This window comes from Tachysurus vachellii, chromosome 2 (genome assembly GCF_030014155.1).
Source record: "Tachysurus vachellii isolate PV-2020 chromosome 2, HZAU_Pvac_v1, whole genome shotgun sequence".
Classification (NCBI taxonomy): Eukaryota; Metazoa; Chordata; class Actinopteri; order Siluriformes; family Bagridae; genus Tachysurus; species Tachysurus vachellii.
This window is the reverse complement of record NC_083461.1, coordinates 27,585,922-27,606,128: the sequence shown is the minus strand read 5'-3', so window position 1 is coordinate 27,606,128 and position 20,207 is coordinate 27,585,922. Positions and strand designations below refer to the sequence as shown.

General features: G+C 39.2%; 1 protein-coding gene across 2 annotated transcripts in view; it reads left to right on the top strand.

Moving 5' to 3' along the window:
- The first annotated feature begins 220 nt into the window (after positions 1-220).
- The window catches only part of fbxo41 (F-box protein 41), a 33,752-nt gene continuing 13,765 nt past the window's right edge, over positions 221-20,207 (top strand). Inside the window, exons 1-4 of one of the 2 annotated variants that reach the window (XM_060864107.1) lie at positions 221-358; positions 7,591-8,478; positions 15,728-15,935; positions 18,910-18,980. In XM_060864107.1, the coding sequence (XP_060720090.1) occupies positions 7,820-8,478; positions 15,728-15,935; positions 18,910-18,980 (938 nt within the window). In that variant the 5' untranslated portion in view covers positions 221-358; positions 7,591-7,819. Of the gene's footprint in view, positions 359-574; positions 637-7,590; positions 8,479-15,727; positions 15,936-18,909; positions 18,981-20,207 lie in introns of those variants that run through there. The other variant, XM_060864106.1, reaches the window with a different exon arrangement.

Genomic DNA, 20,207 nt, shown 5'->3' with positions numbered 1-20,207 from the left:
CCCTTATTCCCGGTTTGTCCTTCTCTCTGATTTGTACATGTTACCCGTATTGCATTTATCTCCAAGAGTCGAGTCAAATAACGGAGTTATTCGATTCAGTATATGATTCGTTAGGTTTTTCCTGTAGGGTTGCCAGATTGATAATCCCACTTCACTAACCTATTTCACGTGCCAAATCAAATCATAATAATCAGACATCAGGGTGGTAAAAAAGGTGGATCTCGCAATCTGGCAACTCTGGTGAGCTCCTGCGCGCCCCGCGCGTCATGCTGCAGAGCGCAGCGGCGTGACGTCAGCGCACCGGAGCGCGCGAGCTCGGCTCCACGGGAGGAAAATACCGGGGGATAGACCGATAGAGGTGAGGACAGACCTTTTTTCTCAACGTGTCTGATATTTTCTTTCTTGCCTTGTCTTGTTTTCTGACCTGGCGTGTTGGTATGGAGGAGATCGAGCGCGGTGGCGGTGCGTCCTCCAAGGCGCGCGCTTTCCGGTGTACCGGGGTATTACAGAGGAGCGCGAGCCGCACCGGAGGGGAGGACAGGGGAGGGGGAGAGAGAACGAGAAATGGTGCAAACCTGGCTGGCATCACATCACCATCAAGAACACCATCACCACCGGGCACGGATAATCAGAGAGGTTGGAGGTTGTATATTATGATCATATAAACGGCTCCGGTTCCGGTTGCCTCATGCGTGCAGTGGATGAGGATGCATTAATCAGGGGCTCGCGCTCTTGGACCTGACATAGAAAGAAAAAAAACAGGATGTGATCAGCATCTTTTTTTGGGATGGAGGCTTCTGCTTCACACCGTGCGCTTGATGATTGGGTTTTGATTTAATCGGTGTATCAGTGCATCAGATCATCTGCTAAACGGATTAGTGTGTGCGGGAAAATATCTTCTCTTATCACCACGGTAGAATAGGATCAGAGCAGGACCGAATTTTGACCTTGTAGTAAATTGCAAGTAAAAGAATAGAATTTTAATGGCTAAATGAATGAAGGTCCCCTTTACACCTCATCATTCGTGCGCCCTCAAATCAGCAACATCTGTATTAAAGCGTCAGATACAAATGCAGCAAAGATGCAGAACATTTCAATCTAATCATCGTTCAGACCGGTTTTATCCTCTCGTCTATGGTCCAAAAACTCAAAGATGTCCTAATGTGTTTTTACAACAACTCTATTGGCTGAAGTTTCCGTCGTCAGGAGATTAACAAGCATTATCTTCGGCACAGGACAACAAAACCTTTGGTGTTTATGTGAGACTGTTAAGGGATGTGGTAGCTTAGTGATTAAGGTGCTGGATTACCAAGTGGAAGGTTATGAGTTTGAATCCCACTGACACTACTGGGCCCCTGAGCAAGGCCCTTCCTTAACCCTCAATTGCTCAGATGTATAAAATGAGTTAAAAAATTAATGCAAGTTGCTCTGGTTAAGGAAATGGAATGAATGAATGAGTTGGTAACGATAGTGAAGTGTTATGAGTTTATTTTCATATTACACTACTTCCAGGAATCAGATATTAATCTGGCAAATTTGGTAAAATAAATGAATGTTATTACAGTTTTATCAACAATGGTCCAGGTTTAAATGGCCTATAATAATCAAAGTTTTATAGTCTCTGGTCTTTTACCTATAACATTTCAGTGAGTCCCCTTTCACTGAAAAAATATAAATTCTATAAACACTCTCAGTATGGATTTGATTCATCAATTTATCAAATAATATTTTTAAAACTTTCTATTCTTTTCTACTCCTATAAACAAAAATTGATCTTTGTTGTGTTGGCTTTGGTGCTTAGACCCCTAAATATAATTACTTCGATAACGTGAGTTGTCATATTCAAATAAATAAATAAATAAATAAATAAATAAATTTAAATAAATAACAATAAAAAAATACAAAATCACTGACCCCTTGGCTATACTGGTGTGCAGACATCACTTTGAGAACTACTATGCTATAGTGTTTACGTACATGTACAGATTTGCGACTGGATAAAGATATAAAAATATCACAGCGAGAATAAATCGACTCTCGTTCACGACCTTACCGTCAAATTACCAAATTAGAGAACCAATAAAGGTCTCAACTGTTTAGGAAGAACAATGTTTAATATTCATCACATCTGAATATATTTTGCTTGAATTATTGCATTGCATTGGGATCTCTCTCTCTCTCTCTCTCTCTCTCTCTCTCTCTCTCTCTCTCTCTCTTCTGATTGGCTGATTTCTCTTTCCAGTCACAGTGACGTCAGACTTCTTTTGTGCATAATCTTTGCGTGTGTTGATGTTAATAAATGCGTTTACTTTTCTTCACTAAACTGGCCATAATATTCCACAGTATCATCACATTCCTTGTGTCATATTTTCCACACTTTTGCTTATTAAGTGTAGTTGTAAAAAGACACCATTCACAGACACGGACGAGATCCTGAGGCTTGATGATGATGGGGTTAATGTGTGACCAGACAAAACTGTAGATTTCATGTTGATAGCTTTCAGCTCTCTGGTTTCTGCTCTATAATGCTGCTATGTGAAATCCCATGGTTACACTGCCATATTTGGTCATTTTTGCATCCGGTTCGTAATTGATTTGAGACTCAGGTCATGCTACTCCACTGCGTATTTTACATTTCACCTTCCTAATATTCATTCAGAATCTCTATTACAAAACTATTGGATAACAGCCAGTGACAAATCTGACCAATGTTATAGTAGCAGGTCTGTTTTGGACTGCATTGATTTTTTGGTTTAAAGCCACAAATACTGAATGTAACAGATCAATACACACGTCTATAAAAATGAAAGACAAACACACACAAACACACACACTCAAGCAACACATCAACGATCCCAGAAAGCACTGACTGACCATTACGGCCAATAACACTAAAATATTGTCCCAAAATATGTCACTTCATGTATTTTATGTAAACTATTGACACTTTTGATGTTGTTTTGCAACTTTGTAGACGACAGAGTCATGTGATACAGTAGCTTCATCACAAATCATATACCATTGTGTAGCATAAATAGTGTAAAAAGTGAAAACCCCAATAAGCACGTCATGTACCCAGATACTTTGCTTATTCAATTCAGTTCAATTGGAAAAACAAAACAAGTGACTAAGCTACCAAGTCCCTTTAACCATTCCACTGGACAAAAATTTTAGAAATGTCTTTTAAATTAGCCCTCGTAATTCCCTGCATTCTGTTAACGCTACTAGCATGGTCTTATCGTGTGTGACATCTTTTGCCATCGACTGGTAAAAAAAAACTCTAGTGTTTTGTCTGCTTTTACACTGTTTTCGTGCAGGCCGATAGTATTATATTGCTAATACAATATTGTAACGCAAACCTAGCAAGCAACAGACATATGAAAAACTACGCACATTACCACAAATCAGATTTTGTTTCATTTTATTATTTGGCTGATGAGTCAGTGGTCAACTGAATTTTATTAATAGTCTCTATATATCTTCTCTTCTCATTTGCATAAACTCCAGTAAATTTTGGTTGTGGCACTGTTACTCCGCCCCTGGCTACACTATATACTAGCTTATTGAAAATGAATGATTTCTGTCTGCATTGTTACTATGGACACACAACTAGACAAAATCCATACAGCAGATCAAATGTGAAAGCTAATATGATACAGGACACTTTTTAATATATTTTGTAATATATAGTACTAGATAGACCCTCAAAATCATAGAAGGATGTTATAAGAGGTGTTGTATATGTCGTTCTGCCAGTTTACATAGTCCACAGGTCATTATAGAGGTCGTGTTGGCACAAGGCAGCGTTCTGTGTTAGCAGTGGAGGTTTTACTGGACTGTTAGCATAAGCGGTGGATAATGAAAGATAATTGGTTCAGTGGAAAAGCCCTGGGATCAATAGAAGCCAGTGTAATCTGTAGATACGGTACTCCCATCATCGGAGACTCTGGGCCTTTAGAAGACAGCCAAAAGTGTGAATCATATTTAATAGTTCAAAAGGTTCTGCCACTTTGATGCATTTTTGAAATTGGGATTTGACTTGTTGATGAAACCATAATTTGTCCCGCACATAAAAAAAAAATCAAACCAAATACAATGTACTAAAGTACCATAACAATCAATCATTTTGTTAATCACTGTTATTATCATTATAGTCAGCTAGCTAGATAGCTTTGCTTGTTGGTTCTGTGGTTAAATATGTCCCGGATTCAGTTGTCATCCTTGAAATACTTACCTATTGAATGTGATTATTTATCACAATTCAGTCACAATTACAGTAGTCACTAGTCACATTTACTACCAAACTCTTTTGGTGCTAACTTTAGCTAACTTACAGTACTTGGATCTCATAACTCACAGGTTATACTAAAAGTTCCTGGTCTCATGTTCTTTTACACAATTAATCTCAAAGTGAAATGAACTTAAAGCAAAACAAACACATAATTTCAATAAAATATTATTTTAAACACTAAATTCTTTATTTAAAACAGTAAAAGCACAAATGAACCAGAAACAGAAATACAACTCAAGAAGAAATAAAATAATGAGCTCCTAAATGTATTTCACTTGAATTTGCTGGAATTCATTCTTTACAGATTATCAAGGATGCAAATTCATTATAAAAATAAAATCTTGCATTGACTTGTACAATTGCTTCCAACAATTGTAGTGTTCTTAATCTTAAGCTTTGTGTCTTTCCTATCCCTGATTCCCCATTTTGGAATTTAAATACTGCAAGGCAACTTGATTCCTAGCATCAGAGCTTCTTTGGGCTGATAAGGTCTTGGTGGACTTTGAGAGAAGGACGAGGATCCGTCATGGCACAATAAGGTCAAACAAAAGATTAAACAGGAGGCGATTTCTGGATGAAAGTCCTGTGCAGTTCAGGGGATTTGTGAAGACATGCAGTAAACAAGCATATTAGCTAACGTGTGGCTCTGAATCAACCTCTCATTTATGTATTTGTATGAGAGAGGAAGTGTCTCTATGGTAACCGGACTTTAAGCTGGGCGCTGGCAGTGTCAGATGCGGCCTTGCTTTTCTAAAGAGTGAAAAAGCGTTCTCAGATGGGAATTCTTCTTATGAGAGCTTTTCTCAACGAGATATCAGATTTTGGGACGGACATCATGAGGCTTGACATAGCAGGAAAAACAGGAAAGCTGATTCTTGATCAGAGGCTTTCAGGACTTCCGTTACAAGACATGACAGATTGGCGTGTGCTGTGTTGTGTAGTTGTTTGTTCCTGTGATGTGAGCTGATTTCTTGTGCCGTCGTGTACAGTGTTCAGTTGATGACCGTTTAAGCAGCTTGATTAATTACACAAGTGTGTGTTTGTGCAGCAGTCTACTCCCAGTCCCTGCAGGAAAACTGTTCTACACCCAAAAGCCTTTGGAAGCTTTAAAATCCTTCAGACCATTTTTAATTTCCTTTTCAGAGAAGTTCCAAGTTTAAAACCAATTTAGGAAAGCTGCAATCAAAAAAGATCTAGTTTTTGTGTTTCTTGTTCATGGTTATGATCTTTGCATACTTGATTATGCAAATACTTAATTATTACAATGGATTATCCTTATTTAAACTTATTCTATCTTTATTTTAGTCTAACCATTTTATGTCTTGTGCTATGGACTAACTATGATTTCTGGACTGTCCACAACAAAGACACTTGTGTCCTGCCACATCTTACATAATATGCATTTCTCAAACATGCTGCAGCTTTTAAATGTTCCTTAGGGGTGCCAATAATTTTGCCATATACATTTATTGTTATCTTTTTTAAATGAGCTCTAATCAGTTACAATTTGATTGAAATAGAAAAGTAATTTCTTCTATTTTTTGAGCAAATAAATCTCAAAAGTGCTAAAGTTCACTGATTTGAATTAGCATTAGCAAAGTCTTTCCATTCACAGTTGGCATGTTTTTGGTTCAGTGTTTTTGGTTTCAATGTCAACGTTTTGCTGTCTAATCAGTCACTGATGCTGCTCCAGTTCATATCACTGCTCTCTAGAGACTGCCCTTTTCCCACATGACACCATCATCAGTCTATAGACGTAAACATCGTTAATTAGATTTACTGATTTGTGAAGGATCATCCTCCTGACTGTCTTAGAGGGTTAATTGAATCTGTAACAGGGAATGTCACTCAAAGACTAATTGTTGGTTTCAAATGCCACTGGATGCACTCCAAATGCCTCTAGCCTTATAGTCTCCCTTTCACATTCCAGAGAGATTAGATTGTTCTAAGATGCTAGGCAAATGGACAGGTAGTGGGACGTAGTACAGTAGTATTCAGTAGGGATATTGGACTAGCCTGATGCATTTCAGACTTCTGTGTTACTGGTTTTGCCAGAAATGTTTCAAATAGGTAGTGGTCTGCGATTGCTGAACTATCTAGAGCTGAGACATATATGGAATGGTTTTAGACCAAGCTGCACCTTTATTCAGATGTCGTATGAATGCTCTCTAGCATGTCAAATTAGTGGTCATATGTAGGTCAGCTCTGCCATTTTGTATAGAGGAAAACTGCTTAAACACTCTACTAAGGGTCACTAAGGGTCATTTAGACATGGATGTAGTCTTAGGATGAACCTTCTTGAAAGATTCCATCAGAATGATGGCTACTGAGATGAACATGAAGAGAGAGGGATTGATTGATTGATTGACAGTGCCAGGCAATCTGGATCTACTGTACACCAGATATGAAGTTCAACTGAATCCCTTATTTAAATATAAAAAGGTATTTGCAAGTGCAGACTGCCAACCTATAGACATGGTGAGGTATTGTGGTACTGCTAAAACTAGGGAGAAATAAGAGAACGAGGGTTGGGGAAGCCTGGCCTCACACTAAAGACTCTTGGTTAGAAAGAGTAGGCAGGAGAAGGAAGGAGGTGATTGGTGGAGAAACTTTACAGGAAAAAAATAGAAAGAAGGTGGAGTTTAGTTCCTGACTTTAGTTGTTTTATTCTCTGGCTCCTTTACAGGTTCATGGTAGATCATGGTTAGTGGTAGGGTTTGTGTTTTTACCTTGTCTTTTAGTTTCATTGCTATGAAATACACTGCATTTATTTAGTCAAATACCCACTTACTGTACCACTGATTACTGTATAAACAGTGTTAAAGATGTAAACAGTGATAACACACAAATTATATTCAAAAATCAGATCTCAGGAAAACTACTGAGATTATTACCCATATTCAGACAAATCCTGGCTTTGTGGAATGAACTGCAAGTTACAGATGTTCCAATTCTGTGCCCTGACTGGACAATCGAGTTTCCACATTCAAGATAATGTTAGACTCCTTAGCAACAGATGTTATTGGGTTATAATTTTTACTCTGCAAACATTCAGATCTTTACAGTTATATAGAGATGATTAATGGCCCAACCCTCCTATAAAACTTCTTTTTTCTTTTCTTCTGTTTTCTTTTAGCAGAAAATGAAACATGTCTCATCCGAGGTCATTCCTGGAGCTTTTCCTGGCATTTTAGAAATGTGTCAGTTGACACTTACTAAACAAATCTGACACTTGATCATTGTTATGTTTTCTTTTATCATTGATCTATAAACCGTTATGTTCTATGTTTTCTTCCCAGGGTTGAATTCAGTGCCATACAGACAACATGTAAGGAAACAGAGGAAAACAGAAGATACAAACCAAAAGGGTGTTTTTTCAGCATTCTGCTGAGTCGTATTTCAGAAGGTGGAATGTGTATAGATTTTTCAGCATGTGGATGAAGTGTAGTGTCCTACATGTACCTGAGATGAGTAGAGGTCTCTGGTGCCTAGCCTGTTTAGGGCGGCGCCCAGTGGCCTGAGCCTGGCATGGCCTCTCTGGACCTGCCGTACCGCTGCCCTCGCTGCGGGGAGCACAAACGCTTCCGGAGCCTGTCATCACTGCGCGCTCACCTAGAGTACAATCACACCTACGAGACGCTGTACGTCCTCTCTAAATCCAACAGCGTGTGTGACGCCGCCGCACTGCTCCCACTGGTGGCCGACAGTGCCCTGGCTGCTGAATCCCGCTTCCCCTGCTCAGGCGACGAGCTCGGGCTTGCCACGACCTCATCCGCCGGTGCCCGCTACCTTCCCAATGTGGAGTTCCCACTGGGTGAGATCCTTGTGAAGAAAGCCATGAGCTCAATGGACCCCAGTGCCATGGAAGCTGCTTATGAGGAGGGCTTGGCACGCCTCAGGGCTCGGGCCTTTGAAAGGCTTGAGCTGGATGAGAGACTGGAGAAACTGTCTGAAGAAGTGGAGCAAAAGATTGCAGCACGTGTGGGGCGCCTGCAGGCCGAGCTGGAGAGGAAGAGCTCGGAACTCGAGAAGGCCAAGCTGGAGAGTGAAAGACTCAGCCAGGAGAAGCAGGAGTTGGAGGACAAGGCCTCAGAGCTGTCGCGGCAGGTGGACGTCTCGGTGGAGATGCTAGCCAGCCTTAAGCAAGACCTGGTCAACAAGGAGCAGGAACTCACACACAAACAGCAGTAAGTTGCAAGTTCTTGAATATTCTCTTGTATTTCTGCAGCATTTGTTTTTTATGAGTGCGACTATTTCAGTGATGTACCATCTGCTTTAATTAGCATTGTGCCAGTAACAGATGATACATACTCAAATTAAGAGTCCTCAGATACACTAAGACAGATTGTAATACTGGGGTTTGGTGGCGATATAAAACGGGATATGAGGTCCGATACTTACACAGCTATCAGCCCATATAGTACTGTGAAAATACTCAATCTAGATATGAATGTGAATATCGATCTTAGATGTTCATTGATATTTTATACGTGTGCTTGCATGCTTGTGTCTGAAAATCAAGTCTATTTATAACATGGTGTTGGGTATTTCCAATTGTCATTTGACTGCAAACACTGGTCTAACATTTCACAATCCTGTTGTAATCTTATTTAAAAAAGGGCACAGGAGCTCAAGGTATTTACTGGTGCCAGAGAGCTTCGTATACTGTAGATGGTAGAAAGGACTTGAAAGGGCTGTTAGCACTGAAGATATGTGAGCAATTCCTGTGTGTCTCCAAAGCCTAAAACCCATAATAATAAGATTTGAGAACTGTAACTTGAGTACATTATTTAAAGTATACCTTAAAAAATGAAATAGATCACAAAAGGCTACTTTTAAGGTTGCTGACTTAAGTCCAAAACCTTCATCAATATTAATGCAGGGAAAGTTCTGTGTATTCAGACTTGGCTCACGTTTCTAGTTTCAGAGATTTTTTTGAGATGATATATAATGTAACATTGAAGCAAGCGACCTGGACCAGAATGGATCAAAACTTACACACAAGGTTCTAAGGTTTGGTGAAAACAAAGGCGTGTCTCATTCGTTGTGCCATATTGGGTTCATGTGACATTCTTTACTTTTAATTATATTTACACCAAAATTTTAACTTCACTGTGACATACTGAGGTACTGTGGTTACGTCAAAACGTTCACGGTCAGAATCCCACGGAAATAAGACACACCTTTGTCTTCAGCTTCTAAACAGAATGTAAGGTTGAGGTCTAAATAATTTTATTATGAAATTTTTACTTTACAAAACATGCAAAAAATTTATTAGTACATACGGTATAATGCCGCTGATTAGATTCTTTGCTGGACTGAAGTGAATGTGATGTTGCAGAAGATCTACAGTAGAATGCTAATTCCTCCAGTTCTGCAGCTGCTCTAATGTCCCTGATGCTAATGTCCCTTATCATTAGCTTTGGTTAGACAGAGAAACAGACAGAGATTTTTTTTTTTGTGTGTGTCTGAAGTCTGGGTTTTGGTTTTAGGACGAGGCTCTTTGTTCTGACCGTGCGGCGGCATAAACAGGCGTCACGGGTCGATGTTGTGCACTCACTAGTGATTCGGGATCGTTGCCTCGGACATGAAATATTGCTAAACGCTTGCAAGTGGCTGAAAGTAGAGTCTGATTAAATTTCCCCCTTTCAGTGTGGTGTAAGAGAGACAAGATGCTCGTGTAACGTCAGTCTCCAATAATCACGACATGAGACTCACAACACCTTTCTGCTAAATCTTCTGATCCTCTCATCTCCTCTCCACTTCAGTCACCTCTTTGTTCTCTTTTTTATCTTATTTTCTTCCGTTTCTTTCCCTTCCTTTAATTCTCTTCATCTCTTCTGTTCCTGTCTTTTTTCCATTTTTATTTCTTGTTTGTTGCTTTTCCTTTGTTCAGTTCTCTTCACTTTTCTACGTGTCTGAGACACTTTAACAGTGTAAAAGCAGTACTAAGTATTAATCTTAGACCGTCCTTATACTGTATGTTTAGCGGCTGCCATGTTGCCGAGCTAGAAAAATACTTTCACTTCCATGTGGAACGATTTTCCACAACGGCTTAAGATGGGATCGTATCCCTGCTTTCCATCGCTGGTATTGTTCCAGAGTTTCCCTTCTCACCTTGAAGACGAAACCTGATGAGATGACGACTAGATTTGAAATATTTACCAAGCAAAATTGATTTGTGGATCATCTTGAGCCTTCTTTACGAGGTCCGTCACGCACAACAGGAAAGCTGCAAGCTTACAAATGGAGCTCAATGAATGCATTTTAAAGGGGACGAAAAAAGCCTCATCTACATTTTTCTCTTTCACTTTATCCAATTTATCTTCATCATTTTCATTTTCCAAAAAAAAAAAAAAAAAACAGAGTCGCAGTTAAAGACAGTATCACACCAGTTCTACACAGCAAACTCTTCTCTTCAATCAGTCTCTACAAGATTTCATGATTTTGCAAATGCAGAAATTAACGAAACATCAAGCAAATTTGATATTTTTCAGAATTACCGCCATGAGAATTGGTAGGAGTTTAAAAGAAGACCCTAGTGCTTGTAATAAATAAAAAAAAAATAGATACAGAAATCCCTCAGTGCCAGTGAAACACAATAGATACAAAGTTCAACAAGAGTTCTGTATGAGATTTGATATAAAATAAAATAAAACCTTTGCACAATATTGTCACAATCATAGTATTTATTTCCTTCTATTCAAGCCTGAAAGTGAACCATTAATATTTATGCCACTTTTCTAGCAACACTGTAGATTATCACACACACACAAACAGATACACACACACACACACACATACTGTATACACACACAAACACACACACAAACACATGCATACACCAACACATACATACACACACATACACACATACAAACACAAACACATACATACACACACATACACACACACACACATACATACACATACACACACAAACACATACACACACACAGCTCATTCATCCTCTGTGTTTTCCCTTTTCTAATCACACCACCTTCATTCCGTTCACTACTTTATTTCCTCTCGTCTTTCCTCCGTGTTTCGTCTCTAATTAGCCTCCTGACTCTAGGGGGAATGTGTTTTGCTTACAGGCCCAATGTCTCCTCCACCACTGTTATTACCGTGACTGAGACTCTACACGCTTTTGTTCTCTTTCCTTCTTTCTCTTTTCACGAGTCTAATTGGAGCACGGTACGGAAAAGTGCGATGTGGCTTTCGAGCCTTGCGTGGATGCTGTAGGTCTGAATCTCATGAATTGTCCTTATTTATTTATTTATTTATTTATTTATTTATTCATTCATTCATTCATTCATTCATTTATTTTTCTTCCAGATCAGGTTAAGTTGCTAAGCATCACTGTGTAAAGAAAAAAAAGTGACGATGAGTGATGAATCACAGCACGTGCAGAAATTTTGTTCTGTTCTTTGCACCAAAATGAAATTTTGCCATCGTCCTGTTTGTACAACAGCAGCTCGGCTTTATTCATCTGTTGTTTTTTTCCTTTTAAAGCATTCTCTCCATCTCTGACTACAGACACTGTGTTTCACTGTGGAACAGCTACAACGTAGTGATGATTATATTCACATTTATTCTGACACAAAATCAGCATCATCTTAAATTTAGTCCACGAGATATAAACGTCTGTATTTACAGTTAATGACATTATTCATTTATTCATTTTGTGGTATTAAGTTGTTTATTATTGCAATGATATGAACATCTGAGCCGCTGGTATTGGAAATGCAATCAGCACCTTCTGATCAGTCCAGGATTCAGTCTCGCTGCTGATTTTACATTTATTTATTTATTTATTTATTTATTTATTTATTGATTGATTTAGGTTGTTTGGACAACATTATAAAGTGGTAAATATTTATAAATTAATTTATAAATTGGTATAATATTTTAGTCTCTTGAACTAATGAATACAATTTATAATAAAAAAAAATCTTAAAGCAAAAAATAATTATTAGAAAAAAGTGTGTGTGTGTGTGTGTGTGTGAGAGAGAGAGAGAGAGAGAGAGAGAGAGAGAGAGTCACACATCAGGTATCTTGGATTGCGACAGATCTGTTTAGACTCTGATATGTTCAACTGTGACATGGAGGAAAATAACAGAAAAACCTGCAGGCAGGCACACACACACACACATCACACTTTCACACACAGGCTGCTGCAAGAAAATAGGAGGCTCAAAATCTGTATTTCTTTTCTTCACGAGTTCACACATAAAACAGCACAACACACACACACACACACACACATAGGTAGGAGGCGTTTTGCCCTTCTCCTTTTGCAGATTGTGTGGGTGTTTTGTTTATTTTTTTCATTCTCACTCCCTCAGTTAAATACAGCAGCTCTTCGGTATGATGAAATAATTAAATTCAATTAAATGGTTTCGTTTTTTTTTTTTTTTTTTTTTTTCCTCAACGTCGTCATCTACCTTAAAACCCAGCATGAAGTTAATAAACATTTGGAACACATTCGAGACAACAATCAGGATCTTCAGGAAGTGGGATGGATTACTGAAACACATCTAGAAAATATCCAGATGCATTTTAAAGTCATTAATAAATTCAGTTCAATTCTATTTCATTTTATTTGTTTAGTGCTTTGAACAATGAACATCTTCATAAAGCAGCTTTAATTTAACACATTTATTTGCGTTTCAGGCGTCCGTGGTGGGGAAAAACTCCCTGAGATGGCATGAGGAAGAAACCTTGATAGGAACCAAATAATAAAATAAAATAAAATAAATATTCCATGATTCATGAAAACCAACACATCCCTCCAAACCAAACACATCCTGATAAATCCCTCTTGAACTGAACTGAAACTGCAAACTTAAAAACACACAATCATATATCTGAACCCTGACAGAACACCTTTGGGATGGACTGGAACTGGGGTGTCCTGGACAACAGGATCTGATCTCACTAATATTCTTGTAGAACGTGCGAGTGAACACGAATCCTCACATCCAACAGCGACCACAGGGGGAGAATAAATCTGGAAGGACATAATCAACAAGGACATATGGCTGTGATGGTCGGGGGTGCGCAAACTTCTGGCCATTAGAACAAAAACCCCATCCAATACATTACGTAATAACTCACACGTTCGGTGACTTCCTTAAAGATGGCAATTAATCGTCAACCAGGACGATGAAATACGGAGGCTTTGAGAGGAGGAAATGAAGGAAGTGTGTTGTGGCAGATTGAAGTGATAAAAAAACGATTAAATGTAAAGGAATTAATGAAAAGCGTGATTAATGTGAAAGACGCTTTGGATCATCGACTTTAGAATATAAGCTACCGATTGATTCGGGTCTGTTTTGTTTTGTTACACATTTGGATGTCAGTGTTAATGTTTTTTTTAATCACTCGCTGCCTTTAATCTCTGAAACCAATCAGGAAGTCGCTCAGGAAAAGCTTCATATTTTCAGAAATATTTCTGTCCATGGTGGCTTGAGTGTGTTTGTCAGAAATGCAGATTCTCTCTCTCTCTCTCTCTCTCTCTCTCTCTCTCTCTCTTTGTCTGTCTGTCTCTCCCTCTCTCTCTCTCTCTCGCTCTCTCGCTCTCTCTCTCTCTCTCTCTCTCTCTCTCTCTCTCTGTCTGTCTCTCCCTCTCTCTCTCTCTCTCTCTCTCTCTCTCTCTCTCACTCTCTCTGTCTGTATCTCTATCTCTCTCTCTCTGTCTGTCTGTCTCTCTCTCTCTCTCTCTCTCTCTCTCTCCCTCTGTCTGTCTGTATGTCTCTCCCCCTCTCTGTCTCTCTCTCTCTCTCTCTCTCTCTCTCTCTCTCTCTCTCTCTCTCTCTTTGTCTGTCTGTCTCTCCCTCTCTCTCTCTCTCTCTCTCTCTCTCTCTCTCTCTCTCTCTCTCTCTCTCTCTCTCTCTCTCTGTCTGTCTCTCCCTCTCTCTCTCTCTCTCTCTCTCTCTCTCTCTCTCTCTCTCTCTCACTCTCTCTGTCTGTATCTCTATCTCTCTCTCTCTGTCTGTCTGTCTCTCTCTCTCTCTCTCTCCCTCTGTCTGTCTGTATGTCTCTCCCCCTCTCTGTCTCTCTCTCTCTCTCTCTCTCTCTCTCTCTCTCTCTCTCTCTCTCTTTGTCTGTCTGTCTCTCTCTCTCTCTCTCTCTCTCTCTCTCTCTCTCTCTCTCTCTCTCACTCTCTCTGTCTGTATCTCTATCTCTCTCTCTGTCTGTCTGTCTCTCTCTCTCTCTCTCACACCCTCTCTCTCTCTCTCTCTCTCTCTCACACCCTCTCTCTCTCTCTCTCTCTCTCTCTCTCTCTCTCTCTTTCTCTCTTTGTCTCTCTCTCTCTCTCTCTCTCTCTCTCTCTCTCTCTGTCTGTCTGTCTGTCTGTCTGTCTCTCTCTCTGTCTGTATCTCTCTCTCCCTCTCTGTCTGTCTCTCTCTCTGTCTATATTTCTCTCTCCCTCTCTGTCTGTCTCTCTCTCTCTCACTCTCTCTCTTTGTCTGTCTGTCTGTATCTCTCTCTCTCTCTGTCTGTCTGTCTGTCTGTCTCTTTCTCTCTCTCTCCCTCTCTGTCTCTCTCTCTCTCTCTCTCTCTCTCTCTTTGTCTGTATCTGTGTGTGTGTGTAACCCTCTGGTTAGAAAAAACAGCAGCACAGCGAGCAGATTCTAAGTGATTACACTCCTTCCACAGAGATAAAGGAGGCTGTGCGTCTCTGAGGATTTGTAGAATGCCACAGTAAACAAACAAGCATAGAAGAAAGAAAAGAAAAGGAGGGCAGAGAGAGGAAACGGAAACAGAGACAATTCTACATCTCCGAACTCATGTAGTCTGATCGATATCGTTAAACCGGCCGATATTAAAAGGTGTGATGCAAAAGAATTCATGGATGTGACGAAGTTTTAGATTTATATTGAGAGAATAGAATAGAATATTGAAAAGAACTGAGTTTATGGATTTCAGAAACCTTTTTTTTTAATGCATTTTCATATCCAGAATGTGGATGGACATGTTGCTGAGTTTGTGGTGACTGGGTGCTGTAGTCCTTGTCAGCCATGTTTGTAGGCCACGCTGTGTTCTGGGAAATGTAGTTTCTGTGTAGTGCATATCTTTAAAGAACAAATATATAAAAATAATAAATAAATTAGTGACTAAAATGATAAACTTTGAGATGTTTAAAGATTAAGGTGTGTCATATGCATTATTCCTGTTTATGTTCCTGATCTTTTACCTGTGTAATTATTTCTCTTTATAAGTGTGTGAAATGTTTCCTGATCATTAACCATGGGATGGGAAAATTAATCAATTGTGTACTGATGTCACATTTTTAAAGCTTCATGTCGTACCACAGGACCATAAACGCCGATCTGTGACGTAGAAACAAAAGATTGTTAAAGAATAAGATGCGCGTAGAAAGTCGAGCGTGTACGTGGCTCACCGCCATGCTGTACCGCTTCTCTGCAGAGAGGTGGCGCAGATCGATCAGTTCCTGCAGGAGACGGCGGCGCGGGAAGCCAGCGCTAAAGTGCGTCTGCAGCAGTTCATCGAGGAGCTTCTGGAGCGAGCAGACAGAGCGGAGAAACAGCTCCAGATCATCAGCAGCTGTGGAACCACACCGAATGGGAGCCTGGGCCACTGTAGCCTGCAGGGCTCCAAATCCAACGGCAGACAGGTAAAAAACTTTCACAGTGTGATCAGACACTCAACTGGTGCAGATATCATCTCTGATTAGAATCACAACAAGACAAAGGTTTTGAGGTTAAATTTAATCCCAGGATAAAAGATTTGAACCTCTCGTTATTTCTGCTTAAGGATTCATTCTTGGGAAAATCCAAAGCTGTACTTATTTTTGTAATAGTTACAGATTACAGATTATTAATGTACCTTATTGTTTATACAGTAAAACTGAAGTAAAACTAAAGTGCTCAAATCCACCACCACCTCCACCACCACAATCTCCATGACCAGCAACAACACCACAATCTAAACAACCACCAACACCTTCACCAACAGCACCACAATCTAAACGACCACCAACACCTCACCTCCACCAACAGCACCACAATCTAAATGACCACCAACACCTCACCTCCACCAACAGCACCACAATCTAAACGACCACCAACACCTCACCTCCACCAACAGCACCACAATCTAAATGACCACCAACACCTCACCTCCACCAACAGCACCACAATCTAAATGACCACCACTAAAGCACTGCAATATCCACGACCACCGCCACCTCCACCACCACAATGTCCATGACCACAAACTCCACCACCACCACCACCACCAACTTCTCCAATACCACTATTAAAATCTCCATGACCGCCAACATCTCAACACACTCACATTTCACACACATTTCAGAGATTTGACCTTGCTTTACAAAGACATCTAACAAACATCTTTTAAATTTAAATTGCATAATTTATTGTCAACATTTTTAAAATTAACTGTATTCTAAACGTTAAAGGTACCATAGCGGCATCTCTTTAGGTACATTTGAGGTCGTTTCCTTTTACCTCCTGTTAGTAAAAAAGCGTTAGAGTTCCATTTGGGATGATAAAATATACTATACATTTGTCCACTAGACACTAGAGTAGTGTGTAGCATGTAGTATGTCATTTGGGATGCAGCTCCAGTTATTACTGATATTTTATGTTTATAAAAATGCAGCACTTTACAAATAATGAATTATGTCTAATACATAAATACATAATACATAATACAGTAATACATAATAAAATTCCACAAACATTTTTAAGCAGAATTCACAGAAAAAAGTCACCAACTTTGATGTTTTTATGTATGTATGTATGTATGTATGTATGTATGTATGTATGTATGTATGTATGTATGTATGTAATTTATTTTGTGCACTAGCACAGCCATCCTACTGCTCATTTAATTGTGACCTTTACAAATGGCAGGATGAATAAATTAAATAATTAAATAAAGATCGAAGATCGGATAACTAGTTATTAAATCTGCTTTTGTTTAACACCGACTAAATTAGCAAAACACCAGCTTCTGTGTACCTTCGATTTTCCAAGATGGCCACCACCATAAAGCACATTCCAGCGTTTACTAACTACATGTGATTGTTAATAAGAGATTCTATAATTTTTGTTTACTGTAATTATATACATTTTTAAAAAAATTACTAATTAGCATCCACATGAACTTAGTGAGAAGGGTGTTATCGCAGCTCTGACTCTCAGCCACAGTGATCAAGTGCTTCTAAATGCCAGCCGGCGACCTACATTCCCCTTCCTGATGATAGGAAAAAAAAAAATCATCATTCTGTGTGTCAGGAGGAGGCTCCGCTATATACAGAGCTCTCTCTGATTTGGAACAGGGCCGAAGTAGAACACAGGGAGGAGGAGGAGGAGGATGAAATGTAACAGGGGAAAAGTCTAAACAAACTAGCAAGACATATATATAGCGATAACTAGTACAGGTTTAAAAGAAATATTGTTCTCTGTTATACTGTACTGACAATACAAAAGGCATTATTGAGAAAAGCCTGTAAGATTAGCAAAATAAAGCAAAGCTAAGCTGGTTAAGCTGTGAATTAGCATCATTACTCACCAACTTTGTCATTCAACACTGCTAATAAAGCTAGCTTGCTTGATTACCACAAAACAAAAGACAAGATAACTTCCTGACTGTCAGCATCCTCCCACCTTTGGTTGTTTTACAAATTAAATATTTAATTTGAACTATATTCTATCATATGTTTATACTATACTATGATTCTCGAGAGTTTTACACTTTTGCTCTGTGATGTTCATGTAGCAGAAGGTTATGTTGCTAATTCAGCTAGCTAAAGTATTAAAATGACTGACTGATTTAAATGAGTCCAATGCTGGTTAATTGACATAGCTAATCTAATGAAGGGTATGATTTTGGTGCTAATTATTCTAACTAATCTAATAAATGCAGTGGTGTTAATTAGGCTAACTAACCTGATGAAGACTGTGATGCTACGTGAGCTACTGCACCTAATCTAATAAAGGCTGTGATTTACTGATGTGAACAGTAAGGTAAGTTTAGGTAATTGCTGTGCTAGGTGAGCTAATGAAACAGCATTGCTAACTGCTAAGAGACTCATTCACAGAGCTAACTCAGGCTTGAAGCCAATTAGCAGAGTAATATTTACTAAAACAACACGGCATGAAGAGAAAGTGCTCAGGATTTTTCTTTTTGGTAATAATAATCCTGTAAATCTCTGATTTCTGCTCATATTCATTTTTATTTTTCATGCTGTGTATAACACACACACACACACACACACACACACATATATATATATATATATATATATATATATATATATATATATATATATATATATATATATAGCTCCTGAGGTGTCTGGATAAGGAATCTGCATTGCTCCGAGGCATCTGAAATTCTGAAATGTTTTTTGAGATATTTTTGTTCTGCTTCTACAACAAATCAGATGCTCGAGCGATCAGCATCTGACATTGACTTACCTCCGTGGGAGCTTTGTCTATTTTAGCCCAGAGGAATGTATTATGTTTATTTTTTAACTATTTATAAAATGTGGAATTTCTCTCTCTTTCTCGCGCTCTCTCTCTCTCTCTCTCTCTCTGTCTCTCTCTCTTCTGACACAGAGGAACTCTAGTATCTCTGGATCAAGGGGCATGTACCAGGTCTCAGATCGACGTTCATCTCCCAGTACTGGGTAAGTCACAAGATTGTGTGTGTGTGTGTGTGAGAGAGAGAGAGGGAGGGAGAGAGAGAGAGAGAGAGAGAGAGAGAGAGAGAGAGAGAGAGAGAGAAAGAGAGAATTCTTTACAAGACCTTACATGGTTCTACACAGTTGTATTTTGTTCTGTTTTTTACTTTTTGATCAAATCCCCCCTGAAAAATTGATTTTATTATTACAAAATATACATGTTAAAGCTGTGAAAAGTGTTTGGTTAAAATTAAAGGATTATGATTCAGTGTTTGCACTCAAACATCCATCCTAGCTGTTTTCTCCAAAAAGACAGGATACAGTGATGCAGTTGGGTTTGGTTGGTGCTGAGATTTGAGCCTATGACCTTCTGAGCAGAAGGACAAAGCCATACACAGAATCCTTTTGAGAAGTTCATATATATATGAGTTTGAGAAGTCGTGGAAGTTAGGACTTTCAGGTCACTTTGGTTGTAGCAAGATGGAGATGAAGCTTCTCTTAACAAACTACAAAAAATCTGAAAGAAAAGAAAATCCACTATCATAATTACGGCATTTCTGTGGTGTTTATCTCGTAATCCTGATCTTTCACAGATGACTTCAGTGCACCTAATCTAAGGCACCTTAAAAATCCTCCATCATCAAAACCTAGTTGTCCAAATTTTAATATGGCAAATATATTGAATAACACTGTAATAGCTGTTTAACTCTCAAGGAATTCCTGAAGGGGAGTTTATCATGTTACTGGCAACCTTGGGTACTGTGGTGCTTCTGTTCAGAGACACTGAGTGTTTTTATAGTTGTGCAGTGGCCGGTCATGCATCACTCTCCAAATCTAAACACTGCAGAAAGCTAACAGTAGCTCAGAGAGAGAGAGAGAGAGAGAGAGAGAGAGAGAGAGAGCTTTATCAGTTGCACAAACGTGTTGCCATGGCACCCAGAGGATCGTTTTGTAAAGGCTACATATATCAGAACACCGTATTTCTTTTCTTCCTCACACACCAGGTCCCTTTAAATACGAAAGCATGTCTGTGGATGTTAATGTCTAAGCAGTGACTACGTGTCTGCCTGGAATGCCCAGTGGAAATTCTGCCGTAACTCCAGGGGAAAAGAACATTCCTTTCCCATAATCCTCTGCAGGAGCCTCAACTATCCTTTAAGTCTCCACACTGATCTGGGAGCTGTGTCAATACGTCTTTAAAGGGCCCTGGGTGTGGAACGGAGAGCATCAGCT